This window comes from Corvus brachyrhynchos, unplaced genomic scaffold (assembly GCF_000691975.1).
Source record: "Corvus brachyrhynchos isolate BGI_N302 unplaced genomic scaffold, ASM69197v1 scaffold14, whole genome shotgun sequence".
Classification (NCBI taxonomy): domain Eukaryota; kingdom Metazoa; phylum Chordata; class Aves; order Passeriformes; family Corvidae; genus Corvus; species Corvus brachyrhynchos.
The window spans coordinates 5,607,981-5,626,573 of NW_008239110.1; the positions used below are offsets into that span (position 1 = coordinate 5,607,981).

Sequence of the window (18,593 nt, forward strand, 5' to 3'; positions counted from 1 at the left end):
CAAATATGTAACATATTTAATATACAATCTCTTGGCTTTCAAGAACTGCAAGGGCCTTTAAACTAGAGCGTTACATTTTCAGTTAGTGTTTCTTCATTGACCTCCAATTAGAAGAGGTAATGGCAGACAAATGTGGTGTTTGTAACAACCACATGCCAGGGCCATAAGACACTACATTCACACAGGCAAACCGCCAATGCTGTCACAGTTGTCACTGTAATTTTGTTGATGTCCTCCAGAGCGAGACTGGTGCCTTGGTGCCAAAACACTAGGTGAGATCAGAGCCAAAGCCCTCAACCTCCTTCCTGGGAGCTCTGAAAGAAGTGGTTCAAAGCTTATTTCCCCCCTGCAAGAGAGCAGGTGTCTGCCATAATGTGGCAAGCACTAAAACTGTGGTGTTTGTCACATTCCTTCTCCCCGCAGTATTTCACAGAATCACTGACTATGCCAAGTTGGAAGGGACCCACAAGGATCATCCCAAGAGTCACACTATGTGTCCGAAAGTATTGTCCAAACACTTCTTGAACTCATTTTCTTCCTTACTGCAATACAAAACCTCAAGGAAATAAAAAGAATAAAATAGAAACAAACAACAATAAGCAACTTGTTTTCCCCAAGCATTAATTCTATCCTCCCATCCCATGAGATCACAGCAGGATTCAAACCCCAAATACTGTGAGAAGAAAGAAAGTCCAGCTCTTCAAAAATCAACCCCATTTTGGTTGTGATGGATTCTTAGGAAAGGGATGAAAATGATGCCAAAATTACTTACTCCTCTGTAGAAATGGGGAGCATTATTTGTCTCTGCCTAGAATCAGCGTAAAGTACATGCCTTTAGCTCTCTGGTGTAAAAGTGCTTTGTCTCAGCAGATAAGATTCAAAGCTACTGAACTTTTCTCCAACTTACAATTGATCTATTCATATAGAAAGTTGCACTCAAGAGTTTTGGTCAATGGGGTTCGCATTTGGGCCGGTGCTGCACAACATCTTTGTCAGCAACATGGACAGTGGGATTGAGAGTAGTATCCTCAGCAAGTTTGCTGACACCAAGTTGTGCAGTGCAGTGGATACGCTGGGGGAAGGGATGTCATCCAGAGGGACCTTGGCAGGCTTGAGAGGTGGGACTGTGTGAACCTCATGAAGTTCCACAAGGCCAAGTGCAAACTCCTGCACTTGGATCGGGACAATCCCAAGCACAAATACAGGCTAGGTGGAAATGGATTGAGAGCAGTCCTGAGGAGAAGGACCTGGGGGTGTTGGTTGACCAGACACTCAATGTGTCCCAGCAATGTGCACTCACAGCTCAGAAAGCCAACTGTGTCTAAGGCTGCATCCAAGGAAGCATGGCCAGCAAGTCACCACTCTGGTGAGGCCCCACCTGGAGCACTGTATCCGGCTCTGGGGTGGCCAACATATGCAGGACACCAACCTGTTAGAGCAGGTCCAGAAGGGGCACACAAAGATGATCAGAGGGCTGGAGCAGCTCTCCTATGAAGACAGGCTGAGAGAGTTGAGGTTGTTCAGCCTGGAGAAGAGAAGGCTCTGGGGCAGCCTAATTGTGGCCTTCCGGTCCCTAACAGGGGCCTGTAAAGGAGCTGGAGAAGGACTTTTTACAAGGGCATATTGCAATAGAACAAGGGGAAATGAGTTTAAACTGCAAGAGAGAAGGTCTAGATGAGATATTAGAAATAAAGTCTTTACTGTGAGGATGGTGAGGCACAGGAACAGGTTGCCCAGAGAAACTGTGGATGCATGATCCCTGGAAGGGTTCATGGCCAGGATGGACGGGACTTTGAGCAACCTGATCTAGTGGAAGATGTCTCCGTGCATGGCAGTGGGGTTGGAACTAGATGATCTTTGAAATCCCTCCCAACTCAAACCATTCTTTGATTTTATGATATATATTTGGATAAGGGGAAGAAACAACATTAAGACCACTTTATAACTACACTGAAAAAAACAGAGCTAATTATAGTATCAGCTCTTGCACTGCTTTGCAGGTTGAGCTTACTACAGTTTTCAGAGGACACTGCTTTCCTCTCTTATTTTTATATTAATGAGGGAACCTAATGCTCATGGAATGATACCACCAGCAACAGCAAGATCCAGGAATAGCATGGGCAGGTGCTGTACACAAGTTTCTCTGCCAATCAACCTCAAGCCTGACTCATCTTCTCTGAGTGTTTTATTTCCCTGAAGCAGAGCTTAATCACTGTGCCAAACTGTATGGTGTAAAGTTCCACTTGGAATGACAATGACTGTAGACAAATTTTCCCTATCAATGCCTCATAACTTGAAATCAGTACTGCAGGGGCTTCATGATGGGAGTGAAAGACTGAGCAAGAAAAGAAAAAAATTCTCATGAAAATTACTTCACCTGCAAAAGTAATTTCTGCAAAAGAAAGGAGGAAATTCATTCCGGCCTGAAGAGAAATATCCTTTTTAAGACTTGAGCTTCTTGCATCTGTGCAGCAATATCTAAACAGCAGCTGCTTTTTTAATCAAACTAAGTTGTAAAACCAAGTTGTTCTATGAATTTCACCTTCTGCAAGAGCTAATCCAAAATGCATCTCTCAATAGCTGCATCTACTTTTGGTTCATCTCAAAGTATTTTAAATACTGGAGGGTATTCAAAGAATGGCGAAAGGAGCCAAGCAATATTTTTATTGTTGCAATTTTAACACTTAAAAGCCTACACATCAGCCTAAAAGTAGGTGAGCTGTGAACCACACCAGAAGACTGTTTATCCATGATAAAGTGTCACTGTGAGGTGCTAACATGGGGAGGTATATAAGAACGTAGTTGGCAACTCTACAAAGATAAAATAAAGGCTGCAACTTTACAAAGACAAAATAAAGGCTTTTTATTTAAACCAACAGTTGAGTTATTAGCACAGCAAACATCTTAGGGCAAGTGCTGTTTTTAAGTTCCTGAAAAAGTGTTTTTTCCTTCTGTAAAGCCCACCACAGGCCATTTCCTGAAAAAGTCTGCCATTGTGATAGATGGAAGTACGCAGGGAAACAAAACCAAATTTCAAGAAGTGCTTGGCAGAGTAATTAATGCAACCTAATGTATCATTTAACAAAAGTAGCTAGGATAAATTTTTGATGCGTGGCAAGCATTTTAAACAGTTTGACTTTTTCATGGAGGTCACAGAGTCTTTCAAGGTAAGGGCATAAGCACAAGCTACAGCACAATAAATCAGACTATGTACTTGCAGGGTGTCCCATGGAGCTGATAACTTACAAACATGCTCTTACCCTGGTGCAAAAGTCAGGTATGTTGAAACAGCTCTCCCTTCAGTGCAAGCTGGCTAATTTGTTCTTAGTTTGGGCTGTCAGAGTGTAAGATCTTAACCCTAAGTACAAAAAATGCAGCAGCTCTACCACAACTTTTCCTAGTGTAGTAAATTTATCACTGGTCCACCCTTGCACTTTACAACTTCTACCAAATACTGTAGACTGGATTTGAAAGACCAAAAAACAGGCACTGTGGCAATTTTCCAATTGCCATTAATTCAGGTTTCATATACACGACACCTTACATTTCAGTTCAAATCTTGACCCAGTTACATTGAAAGACTGTTAAAGAACAACTCATTATAGTTTCATATATGCTACACAGCGAAACTGGGAAGATTGCTAGTATTAGTAGGTATTTCTTCAGGTATATAAGAATGAAGAAAGAACCTTGGCAGGAGACCTGCCTTTCATTAAGGACATGTATTAGGACAGAGTCAGCAACATTATCCTTTACCACTTAGTAATTCTCATGGAAATTAAAATTATTAAATAGATTCTGCAGCATTGTTCATTCTTCTACAGTAATCAGGTTTTGCTTACTTTCAGTATATTTCTTGCATTCTTGTTCTTGATTTTTTTTCACAAATCCCTGCAATGTTGCCCGAGTTTTGAAATGGCTATGCATTCATCTAGGTTGATAGCCATTTATACCCTGCTTTGATACCCTTCCATCCCCTTTCCCTCCTCCAAGCAGAAGCACCACCAAGGCTCTAAGCGAGACCACACAAATGGAAATGAAGACTGGAGTCCATCTGACCTGTGCAGCACTGACAGGCTCAGTTACTACAAACCTGAGCAGGCAGTCCCAGCCCTGGCCCTGACAAACAGCCTTTTTCACAGCTCAGCTGAGACTTCACCATGGATCTGAATGAAAGACACCAAAAACTAATTTCCAAGATGTTGGTGTACTGAGATCATTTGTTGGTAGAAGGCAAAACTGGATGACCAGTGAGCCAGGAGTGATCTTTATAAGCACTGATCCCACTGTAACTACACAGGTCACATTTTCCTAGAGCTAGAACTGAGCAGGAGCCAAGAAAGGAAAAAACCAGAAACAGTGATACTGACTTCCACCACACTACAGCCTAGCAGTGAATCTCTGCCAGTGCTTCAGACAGTGCATGTTTCCAAGGGCATAGCAACAGCATGCTTCCTCCTTTACTCCTCCTGAAATTATTTATATTGCTGTTCTACTTTTACTTGATTTAGTGTAATTGATTCAAGTGTAAAACGAGATTTTTTTTCCAGACATTTATTTTATAAAATTTGATTTACTAGAAAAATACATTATTTCTAATTTATAGCAACCTCTCCTATACCCTTTCAAATTACATGTCTATTTGTGTTTCATTATTATCCTTCTGGGTTAGATGGCAGCATTGTAATTGTACCAAGTTCTTTCCTAAAGAGAACGTTTTCTTTCTCTTACCCAGCTCACTCTGCCCTAAAGTTATCCTGCGGAAGTCCCTTAATGAATTTGAGTGAAGCAACAAAAACGTATTCTCTGTGAGAACACTTACAGCAAATTGTCCTCTACCACACTCTTATTTCTGTCTGGAGATGCAGAGACAAACAGTTGGGGCTATTTACAACCACCTCATGCATACATACTACTGTCTTGATGTTTTTAGAGAATCTGCCTTGTGCATATGTCAGAGGCAAAATTAAAAACAAGATATTAAGAGAAGTATCTAATCTCTTTTCAAAGACTCCAAGCCATGCTGTCACACTGTTGCTTATCTTCTACATAATTTCACCTTTTTCGAGGCTAAGCTTATTAAAATTCCACTTTTGGCACTAGACATTGTTATGCCTTTGCCTATAGAAAGAAAAAGCCTCAATTCCATTCTTACTCTTACACCAGAAGATGAAAAAATCCTACATATAAAATAATGAATCCATCCTCCAGTATTTATTCTATAAATTGCAAGTCTTAAATATGCTAAGAATCCCAATATAATGACTGTTTTTCTAGACCCCTAATGATTTTACTTGTGTCACCATCCCTGCAGGCTTTTAAAAGACAAGTAGATAATGGCACTTAGGGACACGTTTAGTGGGACTTGGCAATATTAGGTTTATGGTCGGATTTGATCTTAAAAGGTCTTTCCAACCTAAATGATTCTATGGTTTCAACAAATTTCCATGAACTCCCTCTAGAAGTTCCATACCTGTCTTAAAAGTCGTGACCAGGGCATAGTATTTTATCAGGGTCTTACCAAAGCTGTGTTTAGTGGAAAGATCACTTACTACTTAAAATGTATATTTCGTATAATCTTTTTACTCACAATACCTGTTATGAGGTCAAAGCAGTTGTCTGTGAAGAACGCTGTATTTTCCTGAACCTGTTCCATATAATCTGTAGCTTACACTGTTTTCCATTGAAGTAATTTCTCTTAATGTTATGAACCTTAAATTTAGCTAATTCTTATACACTTTCACTATGTGTAATAGGCATCTCCAAAGGAGTCTTCACGCTACTACACTGAGTTACTTCTCTGAACCTACAATAGTATTTCAGTTCAAAACCAAAGTACGGTTCTAAAGCAAGTCTCCTCACCAAGAGCCAAGTCCAATTGTCTTGAGCTCTGCCATAGGTGATTAGAGCAAGACAGCAGGGTTCAAGTTTATTACCTGAATTGTCTGGTAAACCGAAGGATCAAATCCTTTAACAGTCACTTCTCGGAAAACTCTTGGCTCCAGTTCCTCTTTGGTCAGATCACAGTGATATATAATACCTAAAATACAGAATACAGTGCAAGTTTGACAGCTTAATACATAGCTATCATTAAAAAGACGCCAGTTTAGGCACTGTGATGGAGTAATGAATGGTAAAGGTAACTCAGCAGGGTGAAAAACAGTACTTCTGGACGCATTTTTTCATTTATTACATAATTTAACACTTACATACATGCACTTCATCTAGGGAGGGTGCAAAGGCTTTCTGTACAGAAAGAGTAATTCTCACCACTCACACAAAGCCAGGGGGCTTAAGCAAAATAGGGCAAAAAAAGTGTTTTCATGAAGTTAGAAAGCACTTATTGAGAATGATAATGCTGGAAGAAAGAAATATACAGCCAATTTTAAAACACTCCTTTAGATCCACCAGACTGAGAATAAATATATCAAGAATTTCACTCAGGTGAACATTTTTCTCCTTGTGATAAAATATTTGAAATTAGAATTCAAATGGACTCCAGGTAACAGTAAGAGCTAAACATCCACTTGAAATTGTGGCAGACTAGCACAGGTTACCTATGGAACTGAACAAAATACAGTCTTCTGTAATTTCTTTTACATCCTGATCCTGCAGGTTTGAAGACAACTTCACTTGAGTTGTATATATGATTTCCAAAGGGCTGTGCACATGACAAAACTCGTATCTATAAACAGTATAAAACTTCTAGGTTTCAGCAGAGACTGAGTCACAGGGACTGCAGCTATCTAGACACTACACAGATGTGTAATTAGCCACTAATAAATTTGCATTTAAATGATAAAACGTATTTCCTGTCATTCAACCCTAATAACATTTAAGTATGTGTCATACAACATGACTGTGGTGTTTGCACACTGGTTAATATACTAAAAAATCCTAATATTCATGCCTGTACTACGGATACATGTGATACATAAACTAACTTGAGTGTTAATTATCCTGTCTTTTTCTCCTTTACAACAAGCTGGTCCTTGCAAAATTTAAAACATATATTAGGGAAAAGAACACTAAAAGGTATGGCAGTAAGCACTTTACTGGGATCCTCAATGTAATAAAGTTAACCAAGGTGGGCAGGACTTGACTGAAATACTGCTGTATTTTGTGTATTACAGATACATTCAGAAAACAGAAGTAATTATTACAGAAGTTATAACTATAAAAGTTCATACTGACTAAAACACGAAATAATGAGGAAACTTATCTGATACCAGGGAATTGTCTCTTTAAGTCACTTTTGTAGACTAGAAAATCAGGAAGATAGAGATTGATAAAAAAATGCAGATGTAAACTAACATTTGTAGCAACCAATAAAACCTTTTGCCATAACAGGGCATTAACAGGGGACTAAAAGGACTCTCCTAATCTGCTGGAATTTTTTTTTCATTTATCACAAAATGACTAGCAAGCGTAATCAGGTGCAAAGAAGCATTAAGGCAGCATTATCCTTAAAGATTAGGATCCAGAAAATGATGCAAAACTGCAGTGTAAGGCACTCCAGGCAGTAACAGGCAGAGCAGCTGTTTGACACACAGGCAGCTGCCTAGGCTGGGTAATGTATTGGCAAACGCTGCACACAGAGCAGGCAGAATTGCCACGTCTTAGCAAACCACATGAGGAAGGGTAAGCACAGTCACAGACTGCATTTCCAGAGCAAATCAACCTAATGTTATAGTAACATGCAATTCAACCCCTGCTACTGCATCTCTTGTTCTATTTTTAGTGCCACAGAAGTTAATATCAAAAAGCATTGTAATATTTCTAACTGTTTTGCTGGGTGCTAAATAAATGCAAAACGACAGAGTGGTCACCTAAGCATCTGACTAGAGTGGACAGCGGGGATAACCATATTTTTCAGGGAATAACAAAAATTATTTCATGGTGTCAACATATGTGGGTTTAGAACTGCTTTATTCATTATTTCATATATATGTTTACTATTACTTTTGTTGTAGGTATTAAACACAAGTATGTTAATTTATTTCTCATTAGAAAAAAACCCAGTAATCCAACTTAATACAAGTGCAAATTATATTGATTTCCAATAGTAAAGTAGGAATATCTGGTTAACCAAGGATCAGCCCCATACCGTTTGTATGATTATTCCACTGATGAGGTGAATGAAGGTTTCACACAAACTAAGGAGGATCCATAAATCTACCTAAAAATTACCTCTCTGCTTTCCTCATTCTTTCCTTATCCCCATACAGTCTACTTACATTTCTTACCTTCCCTTTTTCTTCCAGATTCCAGGTCACTCTGCCCCAGTTAGCAGAGCTATGACATAGTGAATTTTTTGTAGATGCTAAGCAAATGAATGAAAAGGAGAAAAACAATCTGCCTAAGCAGCCAGCAGGCAGTGAGAGAAGCCATTACTGGCCAGCTGGAAAGCCACAGGCTAAAACAGATCTGTGCACTTCCCCTACACAGCTGCAGAGACTCTGCTGGCTCAGCTGAGATGAATAGTGCAGGCCTGTAAAACTGGCAACTTCTGGCCCATGATGTGGGCAAGTGAACTACGAACCATCAAGGTGGATGAAGTTAAGAGATAAATGCAAGAGTGTCCTCAAGCTACTCTCGAGCTGCAATACCTACAACAATCTGAATGTTGTTTAAGAGGAACTGAAAACAACACATCATAGTTCTGTTTATGTAAAGAGTAACATAATAGGAAATTCATCACACTTCTTATCTGCCAAGTTTGAAACCTAATTTTGATAATTTGACATATTCCTTTCTAGCAAAACCAGCAAACTTATCAAAACTATTATACAACCATTTTGCAACATAACGTTGCTGTGTTCTAACTGAAACAGAGCAAAAACATAGGTCAGATGCTATAAGAACATTTTTTATCCCCTTACAATACACATCCTTGGAAGAAGATAAAGATCCTGAAGCCTATCTGCTCCTCCATATTTGAATCCTGTCTTGTATTAGGTATTGATTGTTTGGGCCATAAAGAAAGAAGAAGAAAAGAAGAGTGAACAGTAAATACATTTTCTTGTCATATACTAGATTGACAACTGTGTAGAAACTCCCTTCCAATGCAAAATGCTAGAATATTTACTGTTTTGCCACACCTGTATTATGTAATGCTTTGGACAGCTCCAGCTTTGCAGGACTGTACAAAGAAGATTCCTACAGCAATCCAACACTGTAAGGACAGATAGTAAGGATGCTCATATAAGGCTATGCATAAATGGATCATAAAACTGTCAGAGAACAATTTCTGTGACTTCTATTAATGTTCCTTAAACTTGTGAAAAAAATCACATCAAACACATTAACAATTATCTTTTACTGAGTTTTTCACCTTCTATCCTGCTGTATGAAGCAAGAACTGTGAAAATGCTACAATTTTATCTCCAGTACAAGTTAGTCTTGAGTCTTAATGCAGGTGTCTCAAATACTAGTAGGCACATTATTTAGCCTTGATGGATCAAGGAGTGATACATTTTGATGTGTACAACCACTGCTAACGTGGGTGGAAGCAGTTTTATCTGCATCTTAGACATACCAAATAACTACTAAACTACAGAAAATGAGGAAGACACTGTTCTCAGGAAAACAAACAATAACTTCAGACAAAAAATCTTACCTGGAGATAAAAAGGAAGTAAACTGGTAGAATATTTCAGTGTCCTTCTTTTGGCCACTATATCCCACAATACTGCCAACCTCTAGGGGAAAAGTCTTGAGATGTGCACCAGTGGCTAGGTCATGAAGCTGCAGGACATTCTTCACGTCATGCAGGTAGCACAAAACCAGGAGATTGGACCTCACACAAGCAACCCATTCTGCACAGAATGGAAAACAAAAACAAAGCCACAGAAAATACAATTAAAAAACGTAAGAAAGAAAGCAATCAGATAAACTCTGATCCTAAAATTCTTTAGCATACCTAAATGCATGCAGCAAAATCTCTGACACGCACTGCCTTTAACTCTTAAATCTTTGTAAATGAACCCAAAATAAAGTCTGGCATTCTCTGGAAATGCATTAACCATGCTGCTTAAAGTTAATTTATGCAGACACAGGAATAAAGAATTGCTTAATCAATATGCTTATGCATTTGGGATATTTATAGATCAAAACTGCTCTTAAATATCACATATTTCAATGCATAACCCAAGCAAAACATTTATCTTTGCCTGCAATACTTACGGAAAGTCATGAAAATCAAAGCACTCATTATGATTTATACAAACTAAACTCATAAGGAAAGAAGACGTGATCCCATATTGCACACTGAGGTGTAGAACCTAGACGTTACTATTAGTCTTGGTTCTATTGTTTAAGTAATCAGGAGACTATTCTTCTAAGCAAGCCCTACTGGGTCTAAGAAAAGGGCTCTTCTGGGGTGAGACTCTCATCATGCCATTAAAAACCCCCCACGTACTTTTTCAAGATGCTAATGTTGTTAAACAGCATTCTTGAGACTGGAAGGTAATAGGAGCAGGATGCAGCCCAGTGAACTCAATCCAGCAAAAGGACCCAGGAACAAATCACCCTCCAGAGGTTCATTGCCTTTATGCCTCTCCTGGCAGTCCTAGTCCTAGTCCCACCTTGTCTGTGCAGCTATGCAGGAATGAGAGCTTCTGCTCCACAGAACTTTTCCCATCCTGAGTTTGTTCCTTGGAATAATTACTAGAAATATATGAATCTTTTTTTCATGGCATGCTAATTTTTCAACTGGACTTTAGAATATTAAAACCAATTAAAATAAAATACCTGGGCTGGCAATTTCTAAAAATCTCAGTGGTTCTACCAACTATCTCATTTCAATCTCCATCTCTATAGCCTGTAAAGTGTAGAAACTCTTTGGAGCTCCAGTTCACCCATGATATATAATGTAACACACTGTCTCCTGTGCCATTGGCTTTAGATCTCTAGTGACAAGTCTATTTATTTACTCCTACAGACAGGAGAAAGGTTGAAACGCTTTAATCTTGCTCAGTATTTGTGTCATTTAAGAAATTAATTTGCAACAAAAGTATTTTAACTTCTCTTTAATTCACAAATTGGATACAAGCAAGACAAAATACAAGCAAGGTGAAAAATTAAAGAAAGTATCCTGAAGGAGGTAATGTGGAACATTTTTATTTGTCTGTAAGACTAGGTGAGGAGGTAATTCTTATCCTCTTCCAAATACATATGCACAACTTCTTCTCTGACAAGTCAAACTGGATATCTAAATCATGGGCAAGGTACCAGTGTTGGACAATGGCTTTTTTTTATCTGCTGGAAGCAAAGAATGAGGAGATGCAACCAAATGAGCAAGAAAACTGAGGAAGGACTGACAGGGGGGCACACGGTAATGCCAAAGCAGCACTGTCAGATGGAGAGTTTAATGTGACAACACCGGAGGAAAAAATATTAGAACATAAGCATGTAAAAATTGACAGAATTTCAGTTTTATGATACTTTATGTTATTCACATCTTAACAGCTCTTTCCAGTTTCCTCAAAGTCCTATAAAACCAAATAATTTGAATTCACAGAGCTGTAAAGAAGACAGTCTTACAAATGCATCTTTGCATATTCAGGTTCCAGAATAAAAGTTCTGAGTTGTATCATGTGCCCCTTCCATTAAGGTAAGAAGTTTTTTCTGAGTTGAAGGTCAAAACCCATTATTCTGAAAGCATACCATATGTTTTCATACTATATGCTTTCAGGTCTGTCATGACCCCCTAGAGCTCAAAGACCTTAAAATAATTTTAGCTTGTTTCTGAAGGACCAGTGAAATGTAATACTTGTCTTTCCAGACACATGAAGTCACGTTCCATAAACACCTAAATAAAGCTTTACTACTCCCCTCTTCCCAAACACCATCACATTTTCATATGGTTCATATTTTTTTATCCTCAAACTTTCTAACTCCCTCATGAGCTTCTAGTCTAAATTTGGGAATTTTCTAACCAAAGCCCCAGAGGATGCTAACTGAAATTTCGGCCATGATCTGAAATAATAAGATAGAGCATAACATAACGTTGTTTATAAATTAGTAATTGATGTGTAATTTTAGCTCTAGGGTGGCTAAAATTTCTTAAGTGAGTCTGGAGAACATAATAAACTTTTTAAGTTAATAGTTCTATTCAATTATGTATTTTGAAAGACAAAATCATTCTTGACTGTATAAACAAGGAGAGCATGTAGTAATTTAAAATATTTTTTTACACTGTCACTGCACAAATTTGCCAACATTTTAAAGTGGTTTATTAACACAAAATATGAATTAAAAAGTTAGCATCCCAGCAGTAACACACCTTTTTTGCATGCAGAATTAATGGCTCTGCAATGAGTATAAGATCCCATGAACTCCACTGGTATTCTCAGCAACATCTATAATTAAAATGTCCAGTTTTACTCCAAAATTTCTTGAAAAAAGTTTCACAAAATGGATTATAGACACTCTCAGATCAACTTCAAATGTATATATATAGCTTTACCTCAACAAAAAAAATTAAGGAATTTTTATTTTAAAATTGTATTGTGGTGATGCTTTATTTCCTCGCTAATAATTTGATTAAGCAGTTCAGTTTAATGGATTTTTTCATTAAGAGCTGAAGTACATTATTACTTTGACTTATTATTATTCATATATTTATGAAGAGATATTACTCTTTTTATTAAAAAGGTTCAATTGCCCAGGAGTAAGGCTGCTGTCTTATGTGGGGATTCCTGCTACTAAGGAACTTGCCTAGGAAGCAGCAATATTAACTCTCCATCACCTCTTCACTTTACAAATTAGATGCTCTCAGCAAGGTGAAAATAACAGATGAGAAGACAATGCAAAATGTTTTTAAAACATTCCATGAGATTTAGGAACACAGCTTCTGTGTACAGTACCTGTATTATAACTGGTTTTGATGCATTGCTAACTGCCTCCAAAACTTACAGTAATGGAAGCTACAAAGAAATATAAAAATCAAAATAGAGGAAAACACTGAAGCAGACTTGAAAGACCAGAAGAAAAAGAAGACACTAAGAACCAACGCTTATATACACAGCAAGCTAAAACAATGCTGAATTATTAACAAGAGCTAGTTTTTGACTGCAAGCTTTAAGCTGAGCCTCTGCTATTCCCATGCTCAGCACTGACAACCACAGATACTGTCGGGTGTGCTGCATTAGCAGTCAACCTTTTGGTTTTGCTTGTGCAGTACAGGATGCATCCTGCATGCCTCTATTTCATAGAAACTTTTAAGACTGTATGCTTTCAAATCTCCTGTCTAAGCCTGACATCACTGCTGTAGGCACCCTTTATAGACAATGGGGAGAAATAAACCATTGAACCATTTATTTTGGATACTCTGTTCTGGGATACTGTGAATTACTTGCTGAGCAGTGTCACTCACACAAGTGGTGTTTTTTAAAAAGCTAACTATCCAAAACCTCTCCAGTGTTGACACTGAACCGTGCCGTAAATCAAGTCCCTCCAGTAAAAGTCCTTGCAAGGTGTTTCAAAGATAAACTGAGACTTTTCCTTGAGTTTCAATGCCTCCAAATAGTTGCTTATTAAGTCTTATCAGAGGAACAGAGCCATTAGCGTGACCCAGGTACAGCATAGAGCACAGAAAAGCAGGAGTGAAGCCTCTCTGTCAAGATTTACACAGCCTTTTAAAGATATTTTAACCAATAGTTACTAAAAAAGTACATTATTTTCACTTTCCTACCAATTATTCAGTAACATGACTAGGAACTGAGGAATTTTCTATCCAATCATTCCAAACTACTTTTACTGTAGAACATGGAGTAGTAGAAGGAGAAGAAGGTTTAGAGAACAACAACAATCCTCCATTTTGGTATTTTTTACTCTTACCTATTTACTACAAAGAGAAGCCCAAAACCTCTAAATTTTTCACCCTGTGACAATCTTACATAGTAGTCTATCACCTAATTCACACCACTGTATTTTCTAGTTCTTGTCTGACCGTTGGTAATTTTTTCCAAGGTTGGAGGCTAAAACAGTGTTGTTCCGGGGGGTAAGAATCCTTAAAAACAGGCAGAGAAATATTCTCGGCACTCTGGGTTCCTACAAGTGTATAGGTCAGTTTATTTTCAGTTAAAACAGAGCAGTTACTCTCCTGGTTACACCTAAATTTGTCGACCTACCTACTTCCAACATCCATCAGGCACAGGATTTATATTCCTATACAATAAACACAAAGAGGTTGCCTTCTCCAACCTGAGCATCTTGCTTCAGGCATCAGAGAGAGACAAACACACTTGGAGGCAGTCCTAAGTAATGAAAGCAGGTGTGAAGAATTATCCTTGGTACTGGCCAGTTCTCTCTGAATATTACAGTGACCACTTGGATGACTACAATAGGTTACACACAATTCTTCAATAGCTAAATTTGGGGTAGAGGACATACACTTCTTAACAAAGCCTAGAAAACTGAGCTCAACCATGTCTAGAACTTTTAGTTCAATCTTTCAGAAATTCATATACTGCTACTTTCCAAAAACTTTTTTTTTTATCTTGACAGCTGTCATTAGTCACAAAGCCATTAACTTGGCACCTGCAATGTTGCTATGAACAAATTTTTGAAATAGTTTCAGGAGAAAAAAGGGTTGAATCCTCACACTGAATATCTGTGCCACTAACCTTAATGACTTAAAACAGTTTTGACCTTTCCCTTCTGCAACAGTAGCTACAGCATGTTAAGTGTCCGAATGTACAAACATGCTTTGACAGATGCAGGCTGAAATGCTGATGGAGAACACACCACACTAGAAGAGCCAGACAGCACAGAGCTTCAGCAAGAATTGCTGAGTTACTTGCTGTACACTGTGCTTATGCATCCACTCAAAGCATGTCTTGTTGAGTGAGAATAATTAATGTATTTCAATGGACTGTCAAAGCTGTAGCTGCAAGACAGACCTGGAAGGTCATGGTGGTTTTTTTGGGCATCACAGACAGAGACCACAAACTTCACCGTCTCTGCACATTAACAGGTACCAATGCTGATCTCAACTAAAATGACCGGTAACCACCACTCAAGTCTACTTTTGAGTAGACTTGCAAGTAAAGCATGAGCAATTTACAGAATAAAACGTGAATAATTTACATGTAAGTAAATGTTGTCAAGCCCTCACAATATAAAGCATGTGTCTTCTCACTGAGACCCCATCCTCAGTGGCAGCCTGCCATGTTAAAGTTAATGGGAAAGCTTCAACCAATTTCAACAAATCAAGGATTTGGCACTCCTTTCAGACTTTAAGCATTTATGAATTAGTTAGCAGGTTAAGGTATAAAGAAAAATACTATTTTTCACTTGGGAGTGGCACATTGTAGCTGAGGGAACAGAAGCATTTTACATGCACTGAGTTTAGGTGTGCAGGTGTGTACAAGGTACAGGGAGCACTGCTAGCTTTGCCGGTGCTTGTTAAATGGCCAACTGAGATTCAAGGAACTGTTCAAGATCCCTCTCCACATCTACAACACATTCAGGAATACGTCTTATTTCTCAGCCCTCCTTGCTCAGGAGATCTGCTTTTCATTGTCACAAGGAAAGGGCTGGATACTAACTGCTGCTCTCCACTCACCCCACTCTACCAGTATTGAGCACTTTGGGTGCACTGGGGGTTCTCACAGTTCTTAAAAGGAATAATTTAAGCTTCTAAACCCAGCAGGTTTATCCTGTGCCTTAGAACTAGGGTTGCAGTGTCTGTTATGGTCAGTCTGCATTTATGGTTTCATAGCTGCTCTTCAATTCAGCATGCTTCTTGCAGCTATGTGGTCACTTAAAGCACAAGTTCAATGTCAGATGTGAATCTCTCCTGTGGTTTTATTTCAGACTCCCTGAAAATTAAAACCAACACTTTATAAACAAACTCCAAAGGGAAGGAAATTAGTCTCATCACACTACAATATGCTCTGAGGCACCCTCTTCAATTTCTTTTTAAAATAGCTGTCATTTATTGCTTCCCCTCAGCTCACAGAGTAGAGATCTAAATTTACCTCATCTCTGTGTGAAATCCCTGCTGACAGTTGTAAAATGAAGTGTGTGTACAACCTCACTGCAGGAATATGCTTGATTTTTCCCTTTATTTCCCAATTATCTCATTTATAAACAGTTATTGAAAAAGAAAGGGTCAAAGCCAAAAGAAAAGTCTATCTTAAAGAATATGTTGAGGGAACCAAATGACATTCACACCATCACGAAGGCATGTGTGTTTATTTCTTGGTTAGACTGTATTAGCTGTAGCGTCTTTCTAAGAATACAATGATACTTTGTGGAACATCTCTTTATGCCAGTGATGGACACTGGCAGATATTCTTAATTCAATCCTGAATTTATTACTTGTAAATAAACCTATTTCTGTAACTACAGCTTTTATGAAATTGAATCTAAGTTAAGACACAGAAATGAACAGGCTATGGCTTCCAGGCAGGTCACTCAGAGCAGGATCCACATAGCCCAATAAAACACGTTTGTGACATAGGGTATCACTAACTATAATGCTTATAAAGAAATACTAATACAGCTAAACTACATCACTCCCACACATAAGTAAAATTGGACAAGCAGCAATACCCATTTACTCTCTGAATCATTAATGTCTTAGCTTTTGCAGAAGGAGCTTCATTACATTGTCATCTCTTTATCACACAAATCAAATTCACTTGACTGCAACGTTTTCAAGAATGAATTATTAACAGTCATTTCTATAATTACATCTTCCTTAACAAAGCTTGGAATGACTAAAAAAGCCTGACATGGAGACTGGCTTGCTTGCTGGCTACATCAAGTGATGGAGTAAGGCTTTTTATTTATTCAGGACTGCAACTTCCTGAACATGATAAAACTCCCTTATCTTGGTGCTAAGGACACAACACTAATCTGCAAGTGTCTGTCACAAAGAAGCAACTGAACAATTTAAATTTACTTTACTGTAAGATCTACTATAGATTTATTAAGTTCTACTTAAAACTCATCTTCTTAGGGAGACTCTTTCATTTGTTAGTTTAATCCAATTTCTTTACATACTGTTCCAAAAAAGCTAGAGAGAGAAGTAGACATATGACTGCCTATTCTGGCTTCACATTCAAATACAGTAAAAGATTAATGACACACAACATATTCCTGGAAGTCACCCTGATGGTTTGATACGACAGATTATGTTTGCTTTCAAGTGTTTAAGAGCTGAATGCCTGTTGGGTTTACAGTCTAAAGGCCAGTGTCCTCAGCAAACCCGTTCATCTGAGCTTTCAGGTTTTTAAGCGCAGTTCTTGTTAAGTCTGTACAGTAAAGGCTGTCATGTATAAGTCATTAAATGAATGTTTTCATGCATGCATGAATTTTTTTTGTTTGTGCATGAACATGAACTCATCATGACTTTGCCCTTAGCATGAAAGCAAAATGGAGTAGAGCTAAATACCACAGTGTAGTGAAGAGCAGATCTGGCATTTATCTTACTGGGAAGGAATAGATAGTCAGCGCTACAGAGCCACTGGTCAAAGCTCCTTTGGCTGCCTAGACCACTTTTCAGGTAAATCCACACATGGTAACCACATTTCATGTCAGTCACACCTTTCTGTCCCATTCTGTTTAGACACTCACCACATCCAAGTCAATCCTTCAATTTGGTCCCACTTTATAAACTGCTGCTCCTCATAACTTAAGCATAGCTTAACAGACTGTCAGTGAATTTGCACATGACCAAAATTAAGACTTGAAAGCAATTTTTCACTTACATCTATTATTAATTCTCTGCTTAGGACTTGAAACATACTTCATTTAAGATGCAGGTTGTTCCTGATTCAAATAGTTCACAATCTTAAAAAAAGAATTGTGCCTCACCAAGGTCTAATTTGCTATATTTCCATTTGCTAAAATTGTCTCAATATTCTAGACCCCAGTCATTTGCAACATCACTACAATTCTGGATATGTTCAGAATCAACATTTATGTCACACTGGTACATCTAGGTTGTGGCAGAAATCACACAGGACACATTGTGAACTGCAGACAGAAATTAAGACTTTTGTTTATAAGTGACAAAAGCCTTAAGATGGCTTTGAAATAGTAGTAAAATAGGTTTGTCTTAGTGAGGAAAGACATAAGTTACTGTATATGCACATACCACATCATATACACAAAGAGAGCTCTACTTATTCTACAAAGCAGCTCTTGACTGGAAAAGTAGCACACATGAAGGAATTTGCATAAAAATTTATTAATAAAAAATTCAAAATATTTTTGAGTAACTAATTATGCCAGTCAGATAAATCATAATTGTATCTTGTACTGTATGGAGAGCAAACTACATAAATGTACACTAAGCATCTGGGAAAAACAGCTCAGAGGAGGTTTTTCTGTATTATCTGAAACTAATTCTAAGCTTTCATAGAACCTTCTGCAAAATGATGGGATTAAAAAATATACCTTTATTTTAATTATATCAAAACCAAAGATTTATGTTTTGAGCTTGCTTTTCTATTTTAACAATTCCATGCTCTTCAACTTTCCTGAGGCTTTTTTTTTCAAGTATTGTTTACTCCTCTTATTCCAGGAACAAAAGAAAATCCTGTCCCAGATTCTCACCAATTCTGCTCAAAGCATGCA

The 18,593-nt window shown here is 38.0% G+C and overlaps 1 protein-coding gene across 1 annotated transcript in view; it reads right to left on the reverse strand.

The window, feature by feature from the left end:
• Window positions 1-18,593, reverse strand: part of PREP (prolyl endopeptidase) — a 96,471-nt gene that overhangs the window by 30,297 nt on the left and 47,581 nt on the right. Inside the window, exons 9-10 of the mRNA XM_008637920.2 lie at window positions 9,620-9,817; window positions 5,937-6,040 (exon numbers count right to left, since the gene is read on the reverse strand). Of these exons, the coding sequence (XP_008636142.1) occupies window positions 5,937-6,040; window positions 9,620-9,817 (302 nt within the window). The remainder of the gene's footprint in view (window positions 1-5,936; window positions 6,041-9,619; window positions 9,818-18,593) is intronic.